At 39.8% G+C, this 24805-nt stretch overlaps 1 protein-coding gene across 1 annotated transcript; it reads right to left on the bottom strand.

Annotated features, from left to right (window-relative positions):
- Positions 1-1565: 1565 nt before the first annotated feature.
- LOC137034327 (soluble guanylate cyclase 88E-like) lies at positions 1566-11697 on the bottom strand. Its single transcript, XM_067407149.1, has 16 exons — positions 11570-11697; positions 11353-11485; positions 10488-10662; positions 9573-9664; positions 9209-9466; positions 8906-9047; positions 7887-8012; positions 7524-7644; positions 6728-6857; positions 6369-6515; positions 6016-6162; positions 4331-4487; positions 4065-4174; positions 3845-3934; positions 2401-2519; positions 1566-1932 (listed from the first exon to the last, which is right to left on the bottom strand). The coding sequence occupies exons 1-16, from the start codon at positions 11695-11697 to the stop codon at positions 1566-1568; spliced, it is 2442 nt and encodes an 813-aa protein (XP_067263250.1).
- Positions 11698-24805: the final 13108 nt, after the last annotated feature.

Below are 24805 nucleotides of genomic sequence, written 5' to 3'. Positions count from 1 at the left end.
ACAAGATTAAATATGCTCACAGTGCAGGAAACATCCTTATACACAAACATCCTTTGATAACTGAACATGTTATGCTGTTAAGCAGCTGATTGTTATACATTTAATTTCACTTTAGAGGTCTAGCAACCAAATACTACACAAACAGAGACTGATGGAGCGCTGGGTGATAACATTACTTTATTTGCCCTTTTCTTCATTGTTTAGTCACTAACATTAGAAATTGCTGTACAATGAATTGGTCCTGTGTAATAGAAAGACACCCTCAGGGCTAATGTCTGTGCATTGGTAATGTCCATACTAAAAAAGGCTGCTTATCTGCCTGCTACCTGAATGGAAACCATCTGGACTTAAGCCCTAATGCATATAATGGACTACAAAAGGAATCGATGCATCTGGCTCGACTCTTAATATAAAAGTGTTGTTTACAATCTGTAGTTAGGTCTATCAGCTGAATTCTCAAGTTACAATAGATCTCTCTTCCAGTTGTGAGATTGAGACTGAAAACGTGACATCTCTGTTTTTCTGCAAAGCTAAGAGTGTTCGGGCAAAGTAAGAATTAATCTCGTCTCCAAGGCAACAGTCAGGAAGTGTCGCTTAAGTGGTTTCCTGATGGCTTCCTCTTTATCACGGAATGATATCTGACATGTTGTGTGTGTGCAAACGTGTAGTGTGTTTCAGAGATAAAGCAATGGATATCCAGTAAGCTACAGTTTGATGAATTTAACATACCTAAAAGTCATGACTGGCTTAATCTGGCAAAGAACACTTTTGATCAGGATCAACAGATTTCTCTAACATTTCCTTATGTCATTTATGTTCTTCCTTTTTGACTCCAAGCAGACATGCTTTACAGTAATAATGAACTTATGACATAGGAGACAGAAATAGGTCACGTTCTTAGTGTGACATGCTAGTGTTTGTTTCCTGGTTTAACTTGTATCTCCTTGTGTTTACATATGTGTGTGTAGGCCTGTCTGAAAGTAGGTGTATGTCTTGGGGTGTGAGTGTGTTCACATGCTTTATTTAGGTCACTTGAGATTATCTGATATGTTTGTTCTTACTTAAGCAAAGTATGTGTTTCACGGCAATATTACAGTGCTCATCAAACAATAAATTCAAACATAATCTGTAAACAATCCCATTTAACATTTAAGACATTTACTGTCGTTACAGTAACTGAATGAATACAGCGATTCAGCACATGTACTGTATCATAGAACCTCTCTAAAATTTACCATAAATGTTGTAACTGTACATGCAAATGTTCTTATACTCAATAGATTGATTTCAACATATCACATCTGTTAATTTAAATAGAACATTCAAATGTAGTTATTCAAACTTTTTAAAGAGGAAGTAGCAGCCGAACTGCACTGCATTTTCCATTTACTTACTGTCAAATTGTGACCAAATACATCATGGAATTTAGTTTGCTGGTGTATGGCAGAATTTGCTGCCTCAGATGCAGTTATCTGACCATTACTTGATCTGATATGTCTGTGAAATTCATGCTGGAAGTATTTACTAATATAATAGGTGCTATTTTATAATTTTCTCCTGGATATTTACAGCAGACTGCAGGCTGTGCTTCGCATGGGGAGGTTCGCTGGTAATCGTGTGTACTGGCTTCTGAAACTGTGCTTTTTGTTGTTAAGCTCCGGAGCTGCATTCTCCTGACCGCCAGCAGGTGGAGTGCTTTCCTGCGCATTACCTGAAGCATTTTCTGCCTTCCCTCCTTTGTTATTCTTTGTCTTTTTAACCTTTTCTTTGTCCTGCTGGGACTCATTTGTGAACGTGTTTGTGTCTGGATCGCCCTCTAGTGCTGGTGGGGCGTCAGGGGGCAGGTCGGTGGGAGTGGGTTTGCCCTCAGCCTGCTCCTCATTAGGGGTGTTCAGGTTTGATGGGGAATGTTTGCTGTTGGTGCAAGTGGACCTGAATGAAAATACATTTAAGATGGAAGAAGACAGAAACACAACTGTTAAGCATTCTGTCAGGATATTTTTATGGAGGATGAAAAACATGATGAATTGAAAGGTGCAAGGTTATGGCCTGCTCAAATGTTTGGCAGATAAGTCATTTCATCATGTTTAAGGCATTAAAATGACTCATAATAAACTGCAGAGAATATAAAATGAACATTTTATGTTAAACCATCATATAATAAGTGCTTACCAGCAAAACCAGCTACCTGCATATGTTAGGTTTTGTGTTTGCTAGTCCTTTTGACTAGCAAAACATCCTTGGTCAGCCATGATGCTTATCAACCCGTTTCACCAGCAAAATTTTGTAAACCTACTAGAATTCTGGTCTTTTTTCAGCAGTGTAGATCTACACAGCTGAAAAAAAAAAAAAAAAAAAGACCAGAACTGTTGTGCTTTGATTGTGTTTTTCCAAACTCACCCATTTGAGCTTCTATCCTCTGAGTCCTTCTGCTCATTGCTGTATCTGAGCTCTGCTGGAGTCTTAAATGACAGATCTTTCTTTCCCTTCAGCCAGTATGTCTTCATATAACCTTTTCCCTGAATCAAGAGGGATTAGAGTTGATTTCACACTACATTATTTGCTAGCAGTATGAGTCATATAAAGTCCTCCTCAAAAAATGTTCTTTATTTGATAAGATTTACATAAAGAAGTGAATGGTACTCTTGGACATATGGTTATGTAATCCCTCTGGTTCTACTTACACTGCTCCGAGCAGGATTCGAATGGGCATTTCCAGCATGGGAGCCTCTAGAGCACCTCTTGAGACCAGGGAAGTGAGGTTTACTCACACAGCTCTTTACTAACTGGCCTCCTATAACGCTCCAAATGGGATTCAAACCACTGTCTTCTGCATGGGAGGTGGGCGCGCTAACAAGGATGCTAAAGACTGCAGTCTCTAGCGTCAGTTGCTAATGCACTTCTTGAGGCCAATGGATTGAGGTTTACCTGCACAGCTCTGACTAGCCGGTCTACGTTACACTCACCCTCCTAAACCCCACTTCCATTCGGGTCACGACACCAACATAATCCCTCCGGTTCTACTTGTATCAGTAATTGAGAGGCGTTTCCAGCTTGGGAGATGGGTGAGCTAACAAGAATCCTAAAGACCGCAGACCCTAGTGTTCGTTACTAGTGCGCCTCCCGAGGCCAGGGAAGTGAGGTATACTCGCACAGCTCTTTACTAGCAGCTCTCTGTTACACTCATGTACACTCACATGATATGAAGCCATTTAAATTGGCTAATAAATGTTTTACTACACATGGAGTGGGCTGAGCATTTATATTGCTGAATGCATTTTGGGCAAGACTTTGGTTTACATGGAAGTCTCAGATTAAATTGTGGCTTGAAATACATTTTTAGACCCGGACTATGTTATGCTATGTTATGTTTGTGAACCCTAACATATATAATACCACTGAAAATTTAGGGTCAGTAAGATTTTTGTTTGAATTTAATATTTTTATTCAGAAAGGAGGCATTGAACTGATCAAAAGTGACAGTAAAAATTGTATTTAAAAATTCTGATTCTGTTCTTTTAATCATAGAATCTTAGGGGAAAAAACATATCACAGTTTCCACAAAAATATTAAGCAGCACAACTGTTCATAATAATAAGTAATGTTATTTGAGCACCAAATCAGCATATTAGAATGATTTCTGAAGGATCATGTGACACCAAAGACTGCTGAAAATTCAGGTTTGCCATCACAGGAATAAATTACATTTTAAAATAGTATTTTTGCTCAAATAAATGCAGCCTTGGTGAGCATAAAAGACTTCTTTCAAAAAAAAAGAAGTTATGTGCATAACATTGTTGATAATGACTGTGAAGATGTTGGTGATGATAATTATATATAGTACCTTAACAAAAATCTTTCCACGTTCCTCAATGATGTATGGCTCATGCTCCAGATGGTCTTTGGTGGTCTGACTGATGTGGATTTGCATGCCCTAGCCACACAGAGAGAGTACAATTAGCTGTTTAATTAACTGTATTTCCTGTAAAATATAATTTAAAATTCATTCATTATTTATTTCATGATGAGACAATTTTGTATAGTTATTAAGAAAAGTGGCTCACCACGCCATTTGACTCCATTCGAGAAGCCGTGTTCACCGTGTCCCCAAACAGACAATACCTGGGCATTTTCAGACCCACCACCCCTGCCACCACCATTCCAGAGTGAATGCCTGTGTGAAGACCAACAAAAAAGAATTTTGAATGTGTAAATCAGGTTCTTGCACTGTGTGGCATGCATATAAATTACGAATACATAAAGAAAAAGTCAGATGAAAGGGTTGCAGTTGTTTTGTTAAGTGATACCGTGTGAATCCGGGTGCACCTACCGACGCGGATCTGGATGTTGTCCCCAGTGGAGGGGTCTTTTAGGTGATCAATGGAGCTTAACATATCTAGAGCCATGTCACAGATGTGATGGGCATGAAATGTGGTTTTATTGGGCACACCTGCCACCACCATGTAGGCATCCCTAATGGTCTCCACCTGCATGAACAAGAGCATTTGATGGAGTTGTATTATGCACTCAATTTTGAGGGGTTTAATAATGACAATAAAGATTAAAAGATTACTTAATTAGAAATAATTTTTAGTAAAAAAAATAGGGATGCATAGATATATAGTGGCAGACACCACTAAGCTGGTATTTTCCAGTATTTACCAATATTTACATCTGAAATTATTTTCAGCCCATAGTTGATATTAAAGTCATTAAATACACTTATAAAGTACAGTATAATAAATGGTTATTCATTTTGAGATTTGCCAAAAATTACAAATGCTACCATTTAAAAGTTTGAGGTCAGTACGATTTAAAATAAATAAATAAATAAATTATTATTCAGAAAGGACACATTAAATTGATTAAGACAAGATGTTACAAAATATTTCTATTTAAAATAAATGCTGTTCTTTTGAAACTCTATTTATCAAATAATGCAAAAAAAAAAAAAAAAATGTCATGGTTTCCACAAAAATATTAAGCAGCACAGCTGTTTTTAACATTGATAATAATAAGAAATGGTTCTTGAGAACCTAATCAGTAGAATGATTACTGAAGCATCATGTGAAGACAGGAGTAGTGATTTCCATATTCACATTTACATTTTAAAATATATGGTAACACTTTCGTTTATGGTACAGTTCTCACTATTATCTAGTTGCTTATTAACATGCACTTTACTATGTTATTGGCTGTTTATTAGTACTGTGTATGTGTTTATTAGCACATATTAATGTCTTATTCTGTATGACCATATTCTACATCCCTTAATTCTACCCAATACCTAAAATTAAAAACTACCTTACTAACTATTAATAAGTAGCAATTATGTCATAAGTCAAAAGTCATAGTTTATAGTTAGTTAATACTGAGAACTGGACCCTAATCTAAATAATCTAAAATATATTAAAATAGTATAAGAGAATTCTTTCTTTTGAATGTTTGTGTGTCCAGTACCCACTGATAAAAAAAACAAAAAAAACTGGGTCCCACTTTATATTAAGTGGCCTTAACTACTATGTACTTACATTTAAATTAATCATTTGATACAATGCACTTATTGTGTACATACATGTTTTTACATTGTACTTATATTTTAAAAACACCTGCACGTAATTACATCTGTAATTAATTTCTGTAATTACATTTATAATTACACTGTTGACCCATCCCTTACACCTTACCCCTACCCTTAAACCTACCCATACCACCAAAGCTTTCCCTAACCTTACCCGTATTCCACTTCAATAGAAGCAAAAGTGTTTTGCAATTCAATATGAACCCAATAAGTACATTGTACTTATTTTTTGATGTAAGTACATAGTAGTTAAGGCCACTTAATATAAAGTGGGACCAAAAACTGTAGTATAGGCAGATGACCGATATGGTAATGATATTTTGTCTCTCCCTTCTAAAGAAAAAGCAGAGGATTGCTTTGAAGGTCTTTTAGGTCAAAGAACATACATGTTGCATCAGTGGACAAGTTGCCTTTGTTGGAGTTCCTTATGTTACCTTATAAACATTGTGCTTTTCGCTGAGTGTGTCAAAAACGATGTAGATCTCGTTTAGCATGTCCACCACCTGCATGGGGGTAATGTGGATACAGATCTCATTAAACTTCACCACATCGCTGAACAGGATGGTCACGTCTGGGAACACCTGGAGGGAGATAACAGATCAAGAACAGCACTTAAAAACAGCACTAGAGAATAAAATACAGTGCTTTTCATCATACTTCATTAACCCTTTTGAGATTTTGATCTTACTGTTCAGTCTATACTATATACTATAAATTCATTTAAATTGTGGGTTTCATTGTGCCAGGTGTGTTTAGAAGTGTGTTTAATGGGTGGGTTTGTGCATACCTGACATGTCTCCAGGGCTGTGATTCCCTTGCGCAGTCTGTCCGCCACTGCTTTGGGTATCATGGCGTACAGCAGGGAGTCTCCTCTCTTCTTCTCCTCATCCAGCTTTTTAATGATCTCCTGCAGCTGTGCATACTTCTGCTGCTCCTGTAGGAGGCACAGTCAGAGATCGGCCTGTCATTTGCATATCATTTCAAGATGCAATAACCACAGACACTGCATTTATTAATTGGCTTAATAGACTTCAGTCAGTTCATACCCGATATTCTGCCATATAACTCCTACATTTTAAATAAAATGTGTCTCTTTAAGGATGGGATTTAGGGCTCACACTAGTGGCATCAGTGTGACATTTATACCTGGTCAAGTGCCAGTTGCAGCTCGGCTGATTGCTGTGTTCCGGCCAGGATGAGCTCTCTGCTCGAGTCGTGCAGGTTTAAATCATTGACGTAAACACCCATTTTTATCATGTCCTCCACCGTCTCAATACTGTAAAAAGGAGAATACGTTTTAATAAAGACTCTAACATGTATAGCTGTAATCTTTTTTTTATAAAAACAGCTTGTTTTTCTGATAGAGCTGTGGTTAAACTGTATCTACAGACAGATTTGACAATTGTAGACTTATAACTACCCATTTTAAAGGGCTCATATCATGGAAAACAGGAATCAAATAAAAGAGTTAGATGTGCTACTGTGTATAGATAGTAGTTCCCAACTGGCAGATTGCAGTTCTGTTCTGATGGGGTCGTTGACAGGGGAAAATGATGCTAATGCTAATGCAAATTATAAAATGCCAACTAACCATATAATTGTGCATAGTTGAGATAGCAAAATAAATGGGCATAGCAACATGTTTGTTTGCTTTTGAACACTTAACGTTTTTTTGGTGTAGTGTTGGATGATGTCCAATCTAAGAATTGAAACCAGTTTAATTCTCAGAGGTCAGAGAGAGAGAGAGAGAGAGAGAGAGGGAGTGGAAAATTGTCATTTTCAAACTAATGATTAATAAAGCTATGAGAGTGTAGGATATTGTGCTTTTGAAATGACTTGGCAGAGAACTCTTGATTGTCAGTTTTATGTGGCAATAACTAAACTACTGTTTTCCATTAGCCCAGACTACAATGTTGTAAATGTGCGAGATATGAGAGCTTACATGGGAGTTCCTAGAAAGATGAGGGAGTCCCACTGAGGGACGTACTTCATCTGGCCCTTGAGGTGGAGAGGCTTTTTAGGGGGCTCCCGCATGTCTTCAAATATGGTTTCACTGCACTTACCTGAGCAAGAGAGAAGTTTAATTGCATTGCATTCATATGGATGATTGAGACTAGAGTCTGTTTTGGTTCCCAAAACACTTTGAATAATGATCTCAATGACTTGATAGAATTTCTCAATATTGTCTTGGATCAGCATTATGCTACAGAAGTGTTCTTGAATGTTTTACAAAAGCATAAAACAATGTCTAGAAAGATGCTAGTGGAGCTCATTCAGAGCATCACTTTACTGTAATGTGTCTAACCGGTGACAGTCTGAAAAGCCAGCAGCTCGATGTCCTCTCCTCCAGAATTAGCCGAGCTGTTGTACTGAGTCAGAGTGCCGCTGTATTCCTGATCTGTCCCCTTCATTTCCTCCATAACTTTAATATCTGAGAGAACAGCAGAGGCACAGTGACAGAAGTCAACATGAGATGTTTTAGGACATTATCTGCATTAACCTATGTAGAGGTTAGATGGTTGGATGTGAATGCTCACATACTGTATTGTTCATGTTTCTGATTTTTGATGTCAGCACTTGGGGTTGAAAGACCTCAGAAGTTGACTGTTATGTGATTAAATTTGAGTCAACGTCGACTTATCTCTGATGACGTTGTTAATAAAAACACAATAGATGGGAATGCTTCGCAACATTTTCAACTAGAGGCTAAAGTTTGTGAAGAAACTTTGATGTTGGCTTGAGAAGCCTGAATACAAAGTAGCAGAACGGCAATTATCTTCCCTGTACAATAAATGGTTTAAAACGTGCATTTACCTGATTAAATATATAATATCCAGATGGTATAAATAAACATAATTGTGGAGTGCTCTCCGAGTAACTGATGGAAACGGGGTGTAAAAGTGGACTTCAGAGATTTGTTATCCTGTGTCCCCCTCTATAGGAGAGCATTAGTATTACAGCCAATGTAAATCCATTGGATTGGATTTTTTAAGTCTGAACAGTTAGAAAAGATATAGTACATTAAGTCAGAACAGTATGAAGGTATCCTGCAGGGTGGCCATGTTGTTGGTGTCAAAAATCACATGATCAGCAGCTAGTCGACGTCAAGCTTAAAACGTCATGGCAAAGCACTAAAGTCGAGAAGTCAGCTTTAGTCAACACTGCTGCGGTTCTGATTGGTCAGTGTGCCTTTGGCTATTATTAGGTATGGAAAACATTTATGTTACACATTTGTCCATAATTTAATCCATTCTGTAGAATTTTACCTCACAGTCAGTGTAAAAATTGTGAAAACGTTCTTAAAACAGAATCTAAGACCTATACCTCTCTCTTCTTTTTTGGGTTTTTCACTCTCCTCTTTCTCCTCTGGTTCTTCTTTGTTAAGTTTAGGGATGTTGACCTTCTGTTTGCTCTCCACCACAGCCTTAGACAGCAGTTCAAACACATTGTTGAGGTGGGTGTAGATCTGAAAGAGCACACACCAAAGCATTTTTTCAGGACACAAATGCCAAGAGCAAGAAAAGAAAGCATAAACATTTTTTAGATGCCTCATCAACCAAGCTGTTGGTTGTTGCTTTCAAGCTACTTTGGCTTTGGATCTATTCTCCTACCCTCCCGTTCACTCACATTATCCCAGCTGAATTCCAGCATGGGTCGCACCAGGGTAAACTCTTCATTGACCTTTTTACCCTGCAGATCAGAAAACACCTCTTTCAAACCGTCTCCGATCCGATACATGGTCATGTCCCTGCGGAATATCACGCTAAAGGGGAACATGTCGAAAAAAATTCCTCGCTTCATTGGCAGTTTCTCATAGCCTGGAGCTGTTTTCTGCTGGGGCATACGGTGCTTAAACGCAGCGTTGTCAAAATTCATCTTGTACACCTTCAGAGAGAGAGTGAGAAGATCAGAAATGTGAGAAATAAAGAATAACAGAGCAGGGTTTGTGTATACAGAAGAAGGTAAATGTCTCGTCTGTTTGGACTCCCACCACATATGTCATTTTCTCTGTTTCCTCTTTGGACAGAATCTCCACCTCAATGTCTGTGTTGTAAAACTGTCGGCCCACCTGAGAGAGCTGCCCTACAGAGAAGCCACAACAGACGTTTTTTGAATTTTAAACAGCCTGAGGCTACAAACACTGTGGCTGACCAACTTTCACTGTGTAAGTTCTAGTCAAACATCATTTTACCACATCTCAATTATCTGAACTTCACTTTGAGATCATTATTTTCACTCGCACATCTCTCAAGAATTTTAATATGCAAACAGATTCAGAAAGCACGCATGCAGAGGTCACCATTGTGCTCATGCTGTAATATGGTAACTGTTCATTCAGTAAATGATGTATAAAGCAGATTTATTAAGCAAATATCAGTAGGAAACCATTTGTCTAAGATGTACAGTTTTCGAATGTAAATTATATTAGTTGTGACTTGGTGTAATCAGGTGGAAATCTTAATACTTGGCCTTTCCTTATAAAAAAAGTTCATTCTGAGCCTTGACTTTGCATTACTGGCGACTCTTTCTGCAGGTTACACTGTAACGCCAGTAGGTGGCAACATGCGACTGTCTTTATAAATGACTCATTGAATTATTCATTCAACCAATTTGTTCTGATTCATTTAGGAATGAAACAAATGACTTATAATAGAATAATAGAATCATTCATCCACTCGATTTTTGAAACATCACTATTTGCTGCTCTGAGATGCTCAATATTAAATTTTGTGTTGGCTCTACTTGGAAACATTCTTGATGGTGGAGCAACAAAGTTACTGACAATATTGTATCTGAACGTATGTTTTCTGATTTGTTGTATATTGAACTGTTGTTTGATAACAATGACACATGTGTAATAGTGCTGCTGGTCTGAACATACGAACGTAACACTTAGCACTATTACCTTTGACAAACTGTGTGAATCCTTTCCTTGTTGAACGGTAATGCAGGGTAAGACTTGTCTCACATTCTTCCTCTACACAGAAACTGGGTGGCTGGACTTTTGGGAAGGAGAAACGGAAGTACTCGTGCAGGTTATCGAGCTCATTGATGAAATCTCGTACATTGCGCCCCAGTACCTGAGACAGACATTAAAAGAGATTGTGAAATATGTGTACAATTATACAATTATCCATTGAGAGCCCAATAAAAATAAAAAGGAAAGAAAATACACTACCATTAAAAAAAGTTTAAGGTTGGTAAGATTGATTTTTTTTAATGATATTAGAATAAATCATGATTCTTTTTAAATATAGGCTAAGATTTAAAAAAAATAATAATTAAAGAGTACATTTAAAATAGCTTTATTGTACTATTCAAATCTTTTATGCTCACCAAAAAACAGCAACATTGTGATATATAATTACAATTTAAAATGGCTCTTTTCTATTTTAATATATTGTAAAATGTCATTTATTCCTGTGATGGTGAATTTTCAGCAGTCTTTACAGTCTTCAGTGTCACATGATCCTTCAGAAATCATTCTAATATGCTGATTTGGTGCTCAAGCAACATTTCTTATAGTCAAAGTTGATAACAGTTGTGCTGCTTAATATTATTGTGGAAACTGATACATTTTTTCAGGATTCCTTGAAGAATAGAAAGATCAACATTTATTTGAAATTACATATATGTATTAATGTAAAAATCTTTACTTTCACACTTTGGTCACAAAAAAAATCTTACTGACCCCAAAATTTTGAATGATAGTGTATGTTTACCTAAATCAGTACCTGCCACATACAGAGTCTACCGTGCTTGAAAATCACCTTTAAGATCCTCTCATAGCCATAGTTTCCTATCCGCTTGACCATGTAGACCCCAAAAGCGTACATCAGCTCATCGTGAGTTTTCCCCAAAACCTCTCCGGCTGCCTTTGCCAATCTTAGGATCAGATTATCGCTGGAATAACAAACACCAGCATTGTTAAATTAGCCAGATGCATTTAATTCATCAGATGTGTGACTCAGCATTTTCAGGACTTACTTGTACATCTGGTGGCGAACAAATTTGAGGTGCGGGATCTCCGCTCTGGCTTCGATTAGTCTCCATACGTCCTCTCCATATGATTCATTAATGTAGTCATTCACCGCTTCCAAATACAGGCCATACATCTTCAGGGGGTTTGGAACCTCCACCACACTGCCCCAGAAATCTGATCAGCCTGCAGAGAGCACACTATCTGAGATGCTTCATGGACATCAAGAGGCTTTTAGTTAGGCTTTTATATGGCAAAAATCAATATAATGCCCAAACAGATAAGGTGCATAAACAAGCAGAGATTTATAGGACTCGAAGAACATGTAAGTCATCTCTGATATGATTAAATTGCCCAGTTTTAAACAAACAGATGTTCACTATAGATATTATATTCTTGCTGACAATTTTGTGTAATCTATGAGTCTGAGAGCCCCCGTTTTTATTCATGCTCTTTTTTTTGTCTATTTGTGTATAGTGCTATTTTGTTTGATTGATGAGATGTGCTATTATAGAAACTCCACTGTGACTGAGGCTATTTAATGTACAACATCTTCTATAACATCTATATATATCAGAATTATAACAAATAATATTATCTATACCACTAATGATCACCAAATTCGATTAATCTAATAGATCAATATATGATAGATAAATAAGAGTAAATGTATGTGGCTTACCTGCAGACCCTCAGTCCAGTGTAATGTGTAGATGAGTCTGATATTTGGCTAAATCAGAACCCTCTCTCTCCCTCTCTCTCTTTAAACACCTGTTTTTGGCATCTGAAGCACTTCATACTAATTTCCGTCAGAACAATGGCCACATGGACTAAAACAAGAGAACAGGGGGTATGTTTGTGGCAGGTGCTAAATAACACTTAGCATGTACAGTCATCATACATAGTCCTTCTCAGTTCTCATTGGCATTGTTGCTATAAATTAACCCTAACCCTAACTGTTTGCCATTTTTATGCGTAAAACTGTATATTCTATCCCCTAACCCTAAACCTACCCATTTTTAGATTTTCAAAAAAACATCACTTAGTATGATTTATAAGTTGTATTCCTCATGGGGACCAAAAAAGTCACCACAAGTACACAATTTTGGATATTGCCATCTGTGTGGATATTTGTCTCCATAACGTACATGAACCACACACACACACACACACACACACACACTTGTTTTTCTATCATGGATGACTTGCTATTTGAACTGAGGTAATCATAAGCTAACCATTGTAGAAACCTATAGATTTTCATTAAGACATGATTTATTATATTTATCTAGCTGCAATTTAGCTGCTCGTTTATGGCAAGAATGCCTTAAAAGAAAAAATCAGCTTATCCTTATATAACTACAGAAAATGCATGAGCATATTCTGTATTTATGTAAGATTTTTAATGTATTGCATATATGTTAACATTTGAGTGGATAATGCATAAATTGAGAGAATAAATTGTTCCATTGTTCATTTACGGATTTAAATAACTTTAAAATGAACAAAAATTTCATTAAAAACTTACAAAGTAACTTCCTTCTGTCCTCAGAATATAAACACGACAATGAAAACCGACTCGTTCTGTCTTTGTGCATTACTCTCAGTATCCGCTAGGGGCCACTGTTGACACATCGTCCTTACGCTATTGACTCAACGCTGAAAGCAGCAAAATGACTAGCTGTTGCCCTTTACTTTCAAACGACTCATTATCATTTCCTTGCAACAAAAACAAATGGCTTACATATATATGTCTACGTGTGCGTGCGTGTGACATATATGAGCATATGAGAAACTGAGTTTGACAGTGCAATTAGTGGTGTGTGGGGAACGGACCTGAGAAGCGTGAATTGTGTTCCTGTAGTTTCATCACAAGCCAATAATTAGCATGTCTTTGTTTCCAGTCACCCAAGAAAATCTTCTCAGCGCCTCTCAGCCTCTATCGCTAACAGGTTCTCTATAGTCTATTTAATAAAGAGGGTCATATCCATTAAGTCCACCAGTTAGGTCTCTAATTCTTGTTTATTTACTGTACTTCTTTCTCACTATACATTAATGTACAGTATAAGTTACAGTAGGTCACAATGCCTGTGATAAATATTATAAAGGAGATCAGGGCTATATCACAGTGACTGTTATATACCACGCAAACTGTACAAGCAAGAGTAGGCCTAACCAAACATGTCAAAGGTGTTATGTTAGGTGTCAAATGTCAGAGGAAATAAAAGAACATTTAGATATTATTTCCACATTTACTCATTTTTTAAAGTGCTGAAACATATGGTATTCTTCAGTTTCATTTGACATTATGAGTATAATAACCAGCTATTATTGTAATAACAGTGGTTATTTTCTAGTTTCTTTGTAGACACAACTTTTTAGGGATGTATCTATATAGAAATTAAATTCATAAAACTACCCTTTGAAATATTCAGTAAAATCTGTGACAACTAGCCCTGATCTCCCCTATATGCACAGTTATATTCAAATGAATACTTTAGAGATATTGTCTCCAGAACCTTCCCTCGTTTTCATCCAGCAAGATAGTTTTACTCTTGCCCCTGAGGATTATGCATAACAAATACCTCGATCATTTGTTTGCATTAGCATTTCAGCTTCATGCTGAAATCTTTTGAAAATCCCATGTCAGTCTATCTGTGAGGCAAATCAGGAGCTCTCAGAGGAACTATGATGCTTTACGTGTGTGTTGAGGTTGAAATCAGCATATGTGAATTCATGTGCATAGGTGTGTGGGAGGACAGCATGCTTATGGTTCCAAAGCCAATGCTCTGAAAACCTCTGCAGAATTGCTGTTTTATTCTTATGGCAGGTTAAAGAATTGCATAAGATGTTTTATTGATTTGTTGTTTCGTAAGTAATAAAATAAGAAAGATGGAATAATTTAAAGATCTCCTTCAAACATCTCCAGCTGGTACTGTGAACTTGTGTGCTTGTATAATGACATGTTTCTATCTTTGTCGGCCTGCATTTGTGTTGCTGCTCCACTGAATGATGGATGAATCATGTTTACTTTACAGTCAGAAATATTACTAATGCATGTACATGGTGGCACATCCTGTGGTCTGACACTGATGGATTTCATGCATAATAAGGCCAGATACTTCCAGGACCAGTAGTCGGTGGGAAGAATGCAAATACCATCATCATATCTAATATGTATTCACTCATAAATGTTAATTCAATGAGTGTGCGTATTTAACACCAGAATGATTTCATGGAAATATTGCCACATTTTCAAATATTAACTCACTATTTGGCAAATCATTTGTGTGGTCCCTGTAGATAGGATTGAGTCTGCAGCTTATTTAATAGGAACGTGACCATACAAAGGCAATGTGGATAATTCACACGTTGTGGAAATGGAAATTTCTTGGCAGACGTGCCCGAAGCCATTATGCCCCATAGCTGAATCCTGAATACCCGTCTGCGTCTGTTTCCTATTTCTCTTCTTTTTCCCCCCTCTCAATCCACAATTCTCACAGAGACCTTAACGTTTTTTGTCTATCAATAGCATAATTTTATCTACGGCCACGAGGGTTCATGTCTAACCACACGAGCAGTTAAAACGTTTATGATCACTTCACTTCTGGCTCTGAAGCCAAATGCCTGTTTCATATTCATGGGTTGATCTTCCAGTGATGTTGGGCTGTAGTAGTGCACTATTTTACCATTTAGGGATGCAACTGCAAAACCCCAGTGAAGCACAGACAATTCATCTTGTGCTTTTAATGAAATTATTGATAACAGTATTGATTTGGAGAGGTTGGTGTGACCTTGACATTTGCTTGGCAGGCTTTCACAAGGATGTGAAACGGACATTGTTTTGATTTATATCGCCATAACACATCAAGTCAGTTTGTTTCTTAGAGATGATGGATATCAGATTGGTTACATTGACATCAAGCAGGCAGCTTCTAAAAAAATCACATTACTAATATGTAATATGGTCTGTGCTTTAAATTGCACTTTCAAGTATTGGAGAGAAAACTTCTATATTAGTAGATGATTGATATTTGTGACCCAGAAACATAAAGGTCAGTTTTTTGAAATTGAGATTTATACGTCATCTGAATAAATAAGCTTTCCATTAATGTATGGTTTGTTAGGATAGGACAATATTTGGCCGAGATACAACTGAAATCTGGAATCTGAGGGTGCAAAAAAATCTAAATATTGAGAAAATCGCTTTTAAAGTTGTCCAAATGAAATCATTAGCAACGCATATCCACTAACAAAAATATATTTTTGATAAATTTATGGATATTTACAAATAACTTCATGGAATATGATCTTTACTTAATATCCTGATGATTTTTGGCATAAAAGAAAAATCAATAATTTTGACCCATACATTGTATCATTGGCTATTGCTACAAATATACCCATGTGACTTATGACTGGTTTTGTGGTCCAGGGTCACATTAAAGAACAATTTTGTAATTTTTTTTTTTTTTTTTATAATTTTCAAATTTTAGTGAATGGCTCATATGAGTAAGCAGCAGTATTTTAGACCTGTTTACAATTGTAAAGTTCAGATTCCGCAATGACTTCTTCAATTAAGTCTTGTTTATACGTAAGATTAGAGGGTAATTCTGTAGATATTTTAGAAGTAAAGCATTGGATTACGTCTTTCATTACCTCAAAGATTAATTAAACCTATTACAGTTGCACTGGAGCACCAAATTCTATAATTTATTATTGTTAGGCCCCCCAAAACTGAATGAATATACAAAAAGTTCTAACTTCAGGCGCTCATTGCATTATTTAGGGCCTACTGGTATTTCGCAAACTAAAAATCAAAGCTCATCACAGACTTTAAGAACATGTTATTTAGGAAACCATCACTTTGAAATAAAATTTGATAAAATAAATTTTGACCAATCGAATATTAGATCTAATTAGTAGCAGGAACACGATCACTTTCAGAGAGCCAGTCCTTGATTTTCATTACTATGAAGATTGGTATGTTGTTACCAGTGTTCATTACCTGCAGGTTATGTTCTCTGCCACAGATCTCCAACAGACATGAGCCAATCAGCTGTGAGCAGAGTGATGAATTTTTGATGCACTGAAGTTATTTGCCCTGAATCTCTCCCTCTAACCCAAAATGCACTTCACAGGGAAAGACTTTCGTAAATCCACATAATCAGCTTTCCATAATAATTATTTGAGAGATAGATAGATTTTCAGGAGAGAGAGTCTCATACCATTGTCAGCATTTTGAGCTGCACATTAAAATGTATTATTGGTTTGTATCTCTTTGCAAGTGGTATATATTAGGTGATGCCGAGAACCTCAGAATTTTTTTTTGCAGTTGCTGATTGTAAAGTGTAGAACTTTAGTGGTGGTGTTTTTTGTTTTTTTCCTGGTGACTCTTGGTTACATGGGTATGCCGAATCATTGAGTGATTCATTCAACCAATTCACAAATCAGTGTTTTGAATTAATTGGTTCAATAAATGACTCCTAAAAATCAAGTCATTGAATTATTAACTTTTAATTCATTCAAGAAGTAAACTTTACTACTACAATTACAATACATATTGTTAGCAATATCACATTTTCAGTAATCAGCCAGGCTGTGGTTACCTGCGGTCTCATGTGTGCCTATATGGTCAAAACCACACCGATATATCAGAAGAACGGCACTCTTGCTTGTGTGATATTTTGTAAAATATACAAATAGTGTAAGCCAGTAAAATATGATAGTTCAATATAATGATTATCATTAATGATTAATAATGAAATAAGCTTAATCACTTAAACAATATAGGCATAACTGCAATGCAATAGACTGCTGCAGTATAAAGACACATTTTGTCAGCCAAACCTAAAGTTACAGTAGCATCACCCTGGTTCCCTAGACAAAACCCAGTGGGATTTTTCCATTGGTTTTTGGATTATTGCAGAAAATAAGCTCTGTGACTAACAAAAGTTCAAGATTCTTTCACATTTTGTTCAAAAAAAAAAAAAAAACTTCACGAATGGAATAAGAAGAAACAAAACTGTAAAACAAGGCTGTAAAAGCAGGCTAGTAAGTAGATGAGTTTACCTGTTCGGTGTGATGATGTTAGTAACCACCTTTTTCAAGACAAGTAAAAGCTTTAATATATTATTACTGATGAAACTTTAGAATAAAATGTAAAAATATCTTAGGCTTACATCACAGACCTTATTTAATAAATCCAAAAACCCATTGACTTCAGGACGATGGAACTGGAACTGCTAAAATGCTAATTTGTTCCTGAGTTTTGGCCTACAAAAATACGTTATCCCTGCAGCACTCTGTTGAATTATTTTGGTACCACAGACTCAGAAGTAACACATTTCACCTTGAAAGAACCAAAAGTATTTAGAGTAGCAGTTTTCCTCTATCTGAGAGTTAGATGACACACTATCAATGCACTGGAAGACATTCCAGCTCCTTGGCATTGAGCAACATTAATACTGGCATAAAAATTTATTTGTTTGGTAGTGATTTGTAAAACCTGGCCTTTCCAGCAGGGTGGCAGCTGAGAATACATGATGCTTGCTAGGCCTTAAACACCAAGGAGAAACCCATAAGTCCTCAGCCTAACCAAAAGCCATTACTACAGTGTTGGCTAGCACCTCCCTTCGGGCCTGCTATACAGCAGATCTCACAGCTCTGAGCCATAGGCAGGAACACAATAAGATTACAGTGTCTGAATGACAGCTAGCACAATGCAGGAAGGATAAGGAGTGCAAAGAAAGAAATACAGACAAAGACAGACAGAATGAGAGAGAGAGAGGGAAGCAATCAGTGCATGAATATTCCATTTACTGCACTGGAGCACCATAGCAGTGCCTTTATACCTTCAGCCACCTGATCTGGAAATGAAATTACTACAGCCGATGCTCTTTTCTTCAATTTCTCACTCTTCCCTTTACTGTCCTTCCTCTTATCAAGGCTGACACTAATCCAATTTCAGCCCTGCTGGGGCCATTGCTTGCTCGGTTATGTATACTGATGCAACGCACACACACACACACACACACACACACATACACACACTTGCACACACAAACTTACACACACTCTCAGTTGCTCGTATGCACCTTTGTGTTATCTGGATGCAACAGCTGCTCTGTAATTGCATTAGTGAAGTTCATTTGGCCGCAGCTGTTGTGGACTGGATGAGCAAGGTGGGCTTAATACACATACCGATTCCAGCACATCTGCCTTTAAAATGCATGTGGACACACACTCGCATACACAACCCCAAACACATACAATCAGCCACACATTTTTAATGCCTTTAAATCTGAAGCAAACTGCCATGTGAAAACACAATCCCCCCATAATCACCTGTGGCAGTGCTGGTGGGAGGGATTAATCAGTCATAAGAGCCTGATTTTTCTATCGTGCAAAGCATTATGGTCTCAATTCTCTGCAGCTTCACTACATTGGTGTTTACTGTATACTTTTTGAGCAAAGGATGAAGTACACACAATTTGATGTATGTGTAGGCTATACAGTATACATTACACAATGGTGTTCATTTAATTTGAAAGAAATTCATTCAGCAAGGATGCATTATTTGCACAGAATTCTGAAAAAAAAATCAGTGTCCTCAAAAACATTAAAGGGTTAGTTCACCCAAAATGAAAATAATGTCATTTATTACTCACCCTCATGCCGTTCCACACCCGTAAGATCTTTGTTAATCTTTGGAACACAAATTAAGATATTTTTGTTGAAATCTAATGGCTCAGTGAAGCCTCCATAGCCAGCAATGACATTTCCTCTCTCAAGATCCATTAATGTACTAAAAACATATTTAAATCAGTTCATGTGAGTACAGTGGTTCAATATTAATATTATAAAGCGATAAGAATTTATATAGTTTATATAGTAAAATAACGACTTATATAGTTATGGCCGATTTCAAAACACTGCTTCAGGAGGCTTTGGATCGTTATGATTCTTCTGTGTTGAATCATGATTCGGATGCGAAACTGCTGAAATCACGTGACTTTGGCGCTCCGAACTGCTGATTCGACACGCTGATTCATAATGCTCCGAAGCTTCCTGAAGCAGTGTTTTGAAGTCGGCCATCACTATATAAGTCGTTATTTTGGTTTTTTTGCCGCACCAAAAATATTCTTGTCGCTTTATAATATTAATCATGAAAATTGAAAAAAATGAAAAATTCTGTAATTAATTACTCAACCTCATGTCGTTCCAAACCTGTAAGACCTTTGTTCATCTTCGGAACACAAATGAAGATTATTTTGATGAAATCTGAGAGCTTTCTGTCCCTCCATAGACACCTACGCATTTGAAACTTTGATGCTTCAAAAAGTTCATAAAGAGATTGTAAAACTAACGGTTTAGTCCAAAAATGTCTGAAGAGAAACGATCACTTTATATGATGAACAGATTGAATTTAGGCTTTCATTCTCATAAACATTCATAAATTCACACATCAGAAGCTCAAGCATGTTCAAATGACATTAAAGAACCAATGAGGTTCATTCTCGTGTGTTACGCAGCACGTTTATGCTTCCGCAAGAGGTTTGATCTCACGGGTCAAGTAGGTTTGGTTGAGCTTCTGTTTATGTTCACTGATCAATGTTTATATGTGAATAAAAGCCTAAATTCAATCTGTTCATCATATAAAGCGATCCAGTCTCTTAGTTTAAAATTTAGACTGAACCGCGCAATTTATATAGATTAGTTTTACGATCTTATTAACATTTTGAAGCGTCAAAGTTTCAGTTGCATAGCTGTCTATGGAGGGACAGAAATCTCTCAGATTTCATCAAAAAGATCTTCATTTGTGTCCCGAAAATGAATGAAAGTCTTACGGGTTATTAATGACAGAATTTTTCACTAGCCCTTTAAGGTAAGGCACAAAGATACAGCCCCTACCTACTTGAATGGGAAGTGTACAAGTAGCCTGTCTCCTCCTCCTGTCTCTGAAAAGACTGACTGCACTGTCAGTTCATCAGGTAAAGCTGTTGAATATGTTTGCAGTGTATAAAATGTAACATCTGAAATGCCCTTGACCAGACTTGCTAAATGGAGGGAGGTGAAATCTTTCCCCCCTCAAAAACAGCTCTTTAAATCCATTGCTCTGTGGAGCAATCATTGTGTCCCTATTATTCCTTGTGCTGTCACCAACAACAGATAGTGTGTCTGAGTGTGTATGTGTGTGTGAGTGCTGAGTAATAGTAGGTGTAGGAAGGTCAGCCAGTCCTTGCAGAGCGACTCCAGGGAGTATGAACAGGGATATTGGATTATACACACATGCAAATCACAGGCTAAAACAAAGGCCAACCTGCAGATTCAAATCACACCAGCAACAGGCTCACATTAGAGCTGTTGTGAATATGCTTTGGTGTTTCTTTATTTAAAAAACACCCTATGAGGATTAGTCCAGGTTGAGTACAAGTTAAGCTCAATCAGCAGCATTTGTGGCATAATGTTGATTACTGCAAAAATTAATTTCCACATGTCTCTCCTAACAGAAATCTGGGTTACAGTAGGTGAATGGGGCCTATTCGTAAATAAATGCAACTATTTTCAAGGTTGTGATTTTGTATTAATCATATTAAAACATTTCTTTAAACATCATGATTTTCAAACAATGTCTAATATTGTTCTACTTGTTGCAAATTGGTCATTCCTATTTGTGAGAAGTAATACCTCAAACGTCTCGGTTACATAGGTAACCCTCGTTCCCTGAAGGAGGGAACGGAGACGTACGTCGGACAGACCGACGAATAGGAATCTCGCTAGAGAGGCCAATCTACTTCGAGTGTAACTAAACGAGCCAATGCACATTGGCATGCAATCATATGCATCAGCTGCTTGCCTCGCAGCGCGGGTATATAATGAGCAGCAGGTGCGTTGCATCTTCAGGTTTTCGCTGAGGAGCCGAACCGAGCAGGCGGCAGCATCAGCAGGACAACGCCTGTGGCGACGGGACGTACGTCTCCGTTCCCTCCTTCAGGGAACGAGGGTTACCTATGTAACCGAGACGTTCCCATTCAGTCGGTCACGTTCGACGTACGTCGGACAGACCGACGAATAGGAATCCCTACCAAAGCGCCACAGGAGCTGCCCTCTTCCAGCGCTCTGACGTGAGCCACCTGAACCCCCTTGCCTAAGGACGGTGGGACCAGGCTCACGCAGAGAGGGTCGATCACTGTTGTTCCCAAAACCCACTCAGTGCGACAATTGGATAACGCTGGGAAAGCGTAGCCTTACATGCGATAAGGAACGCTGTGGAAGCCATATCCTTCCCCGAAGGAGTTATATGGATAAGTACATATGGACTAACCTTGTAGGTTGTACAACATATGGAAGAACTGGGGTGACTCCACTCGATGAGAGATGGGTTCTCCCAGAGGGAAAGACACGGGCTTCGTTTAGGAGCAGCCGTGGAAAAAGCCATATGGGATCCCCTTAGGGTCATACATATGGAACCCAGCCTAAATCCGGTTCTCAAGGATATAACGGAGTATAGGCCTGGCGCCAGACGCTCCACCACGTCGGCTGCCGAAGGGTAACCGGAGGACTCAACAGGGTCTGCCCGTAGGGACTCTCTGGAGAATAGAATGCGCATGTAGCGCAGCAAGCCGACACTCAGCCGGGGCCTCTCCGTGCCTCTGACCTGAGGCGAGAACACGGGAGGAGACCGGCTCGACACGAAGGCTATAGTATCTAGCGAACGTGTTAGGTGTCGCCCAGCCCGCAGCTCTACAAATGTCTGTTAGCGAGGCGCCACGAGCCAGCGCCCAGGAGGATGCCACACCTCTCGTGGAGTGGGCATGCAACCTGAGCGGGCAGGGCACGCCCTGAGCTTGGTAAGCCAGGGCGATGGCATCCACTATCCAGTGGGCCATCCTCTGCTTGGAGACAGCCTTTCCCTTCTGCTGGCCTCCGTAACAGACAAAGAGCTGGTCTGAGGTCCTGAAGCTTCGAGTTCTGTCTAAGTACAGTCGCAAGGCGCGAACTGGACAGAGCAAAGCCAGGGCTGGGTCTGCCTCCTCCGAGGGCAGCGCTTGCAGGCTCACTACCTGGTCCCTGAAGGGAGTGGTAGGAACCTTGGGCACGTAGCCAGGCCGGGGTCTCAGTACCACGTGGCTGTCACCCGGCCCGAACTCTAGGCACGATTCGTCGACCGAAAATGACTGCAGGTCCCCTACCCTCTTGATGGAGGCCAATGCCACCAGCAGCAAAGTCTTCATAGAGAGAATCTTTAAGTCTGCTGACAGCAAAGGCTCAAAGGGAGCAATCTGGAGTGCTCTGAGCACCAGAGTAAGGTCCCAAGAGGGTATGGAGGGGGACGAGGAGGATTTAACCGTCTCGCCCCCTAAGGAACCTGATGACCAGGTCGTGCTGACCAACAGATTTGCCATCTATGTGGTCGTGGTAAGCGGATATGGCAGCAGTATGGACTTTGAGGGTGGAGGGGGACAGCCTACGCTCCAACCCTTGCTGCAAGAAGGAAAGCACGACTCCGATCGAGCATCTTCGGGGGTCTTCTCGACGAGAAGAACACCACTCGACGAACAGGTTCCACTTCGAGGCGTAAGCACGTCTCGTAGACAGTGCACGTGCCGAAGTGATGGTGTTAAGTACCTCAGGGGGTAAGTCACCTAGAACCTCCGCGTCCCGTCCAGGGACCAGACATGGAGTTTCCAGAGGTCTGGACGCGGGTGCCAAAGAGTGCCCCGTCTCTGAGAGAGGAGGTCCTTCCTCAGAGGGATGGGCCAGGGAGGGGCTGTCGCGAGGGTGAGAGTTCTGGGAACCAGGTCCGGTTGGGCCAGTAAGGCGCAACTAACAAGACCTGCTCCTCGTCCTCCCTGACTTTGCACAGGGTCTGTGCAAGTAGGCTCACTGGGGGAAACGCATATTTGCGCAGGCCCCGGGGCCAGCTGTGAGCCAGTGCATCTGTCCCGAGTGTTCCCTCGGTCAGAGAGTAAAACAACTGGCAGTGGGAGGTTTCTGGTGAGGCAAACAGGTCTACCTGAGCCTCTCCGAACTCTCTCCAGATCAGCTGAACCACCTGGGGGTGGAGTCGCCACTCTCCGGGCAGCGCAGCTCGTGATAGCTCGTCGGCCACACGGTTGAGCACACCGGGGACATGAATGGCGCGAAGCGACCTCAGATGCTTCCGACTCCACAGGAGGAGATGGCGGGCGAGTTGCGACATGCGACGGGAGCGTAGACCACCTTGACGGTTGATGTACGCAACGGTCGCAGTGTTGTCCGTACGGACCAGTACATGCTTGCCCTGAAGCAGGCCTTTGAGGCGGCTCAGAGCAAGGCGTACTGCCAGCAACTCGAGGCAATTGATGTGCCAATGCAGATGGGGTCCCGTCCAAACCCCTGAGACTGCATGCCCGTTGTACGTGGCACCCCAGCCGGTGGCAGAAGCATCTGTGAAAACCACAGCATGCCGGGACACTTGTTCTAGGGGCACTCCTGCCCGAAGAAACAAAGGGTCCGACCATGGACTGAAGGTTCGGCGGCACTCCTGAGTGATTGGCACCCGGAACGTGCCGCGTTGCCACGCCCATCTCGGGACTCGGCCGTGAAGCCAGTGCTGAAGCGGTCTCATATGAAGCAGACCGAGCGGAGTTACAGCCGCTGCAGCCGCCATATGCCCCAGGAGCCTCTGAAAGAACTTCAGTGGGACCGCTGTCCTGCCATTGAACGTATTCAGGCAGTTCAACACCGACCGAGCACGTTCCTCTGTGAGGCGTGCTATCTGTTCGACCGAATCCAACTCCATACCGAGAAAAGAGATCCTCTGCACTGGGGCGAGTTTGCTCTTTTCCCAGTTGACCCGAAGCCCCAACTGGCTGAGGTGACTGAGCACCAAATCCCTGTGTTCGCACAACTGATCCCGAGACTGTGCTAGGATAAGCCAGTCGTCTAGATAGTTGAGAATGCGAACACCCTGTTCTCTCATGGGAACAAGGGCTCCCTCCACGACTTTCGTGAAGACGCGGGGAGACAGGGCCAGCCCGAAGGGTAGGGACTCTGTACTGATATGCTCGACCTTCGAACGCGAATCTCAGGAATGGCCTGTGTCGCGGAAGAATCGAAACATGGAAGTACGCGTCCTTCAGGTCGATCGCTGCAAACCAATCTCGGGGACGGATGCACTCGAAAATGCGTTTCTGCGTGAGCATTTTGAACGGTAGCTTGTGAAGGCTCCGATTCAAAACTCGCAGGTCCAAGATCGG

The sequence above is a fragment of the Chanodichthys erythropterus genome, chromosome 2 (assembly GCF_024489055.1).
Source record: "Chanodichthys erythropterus isolate Z2021 chromosome 2, ASM2448905v1, whole genome shotgun sequence".
Taxonomy (NCBI): Eukaryota; Metazoa; Chordata; class Actinopteri; order Cypriniformes; family Xenocyprididae; genus Chanodichthys; species Chanodichthys erythropterus.
The sequence above is the reverse complement of the archived record's forward strand: the minus strand, read 5'-3'. Positions and strand labels throughout refer to the sequence as shown.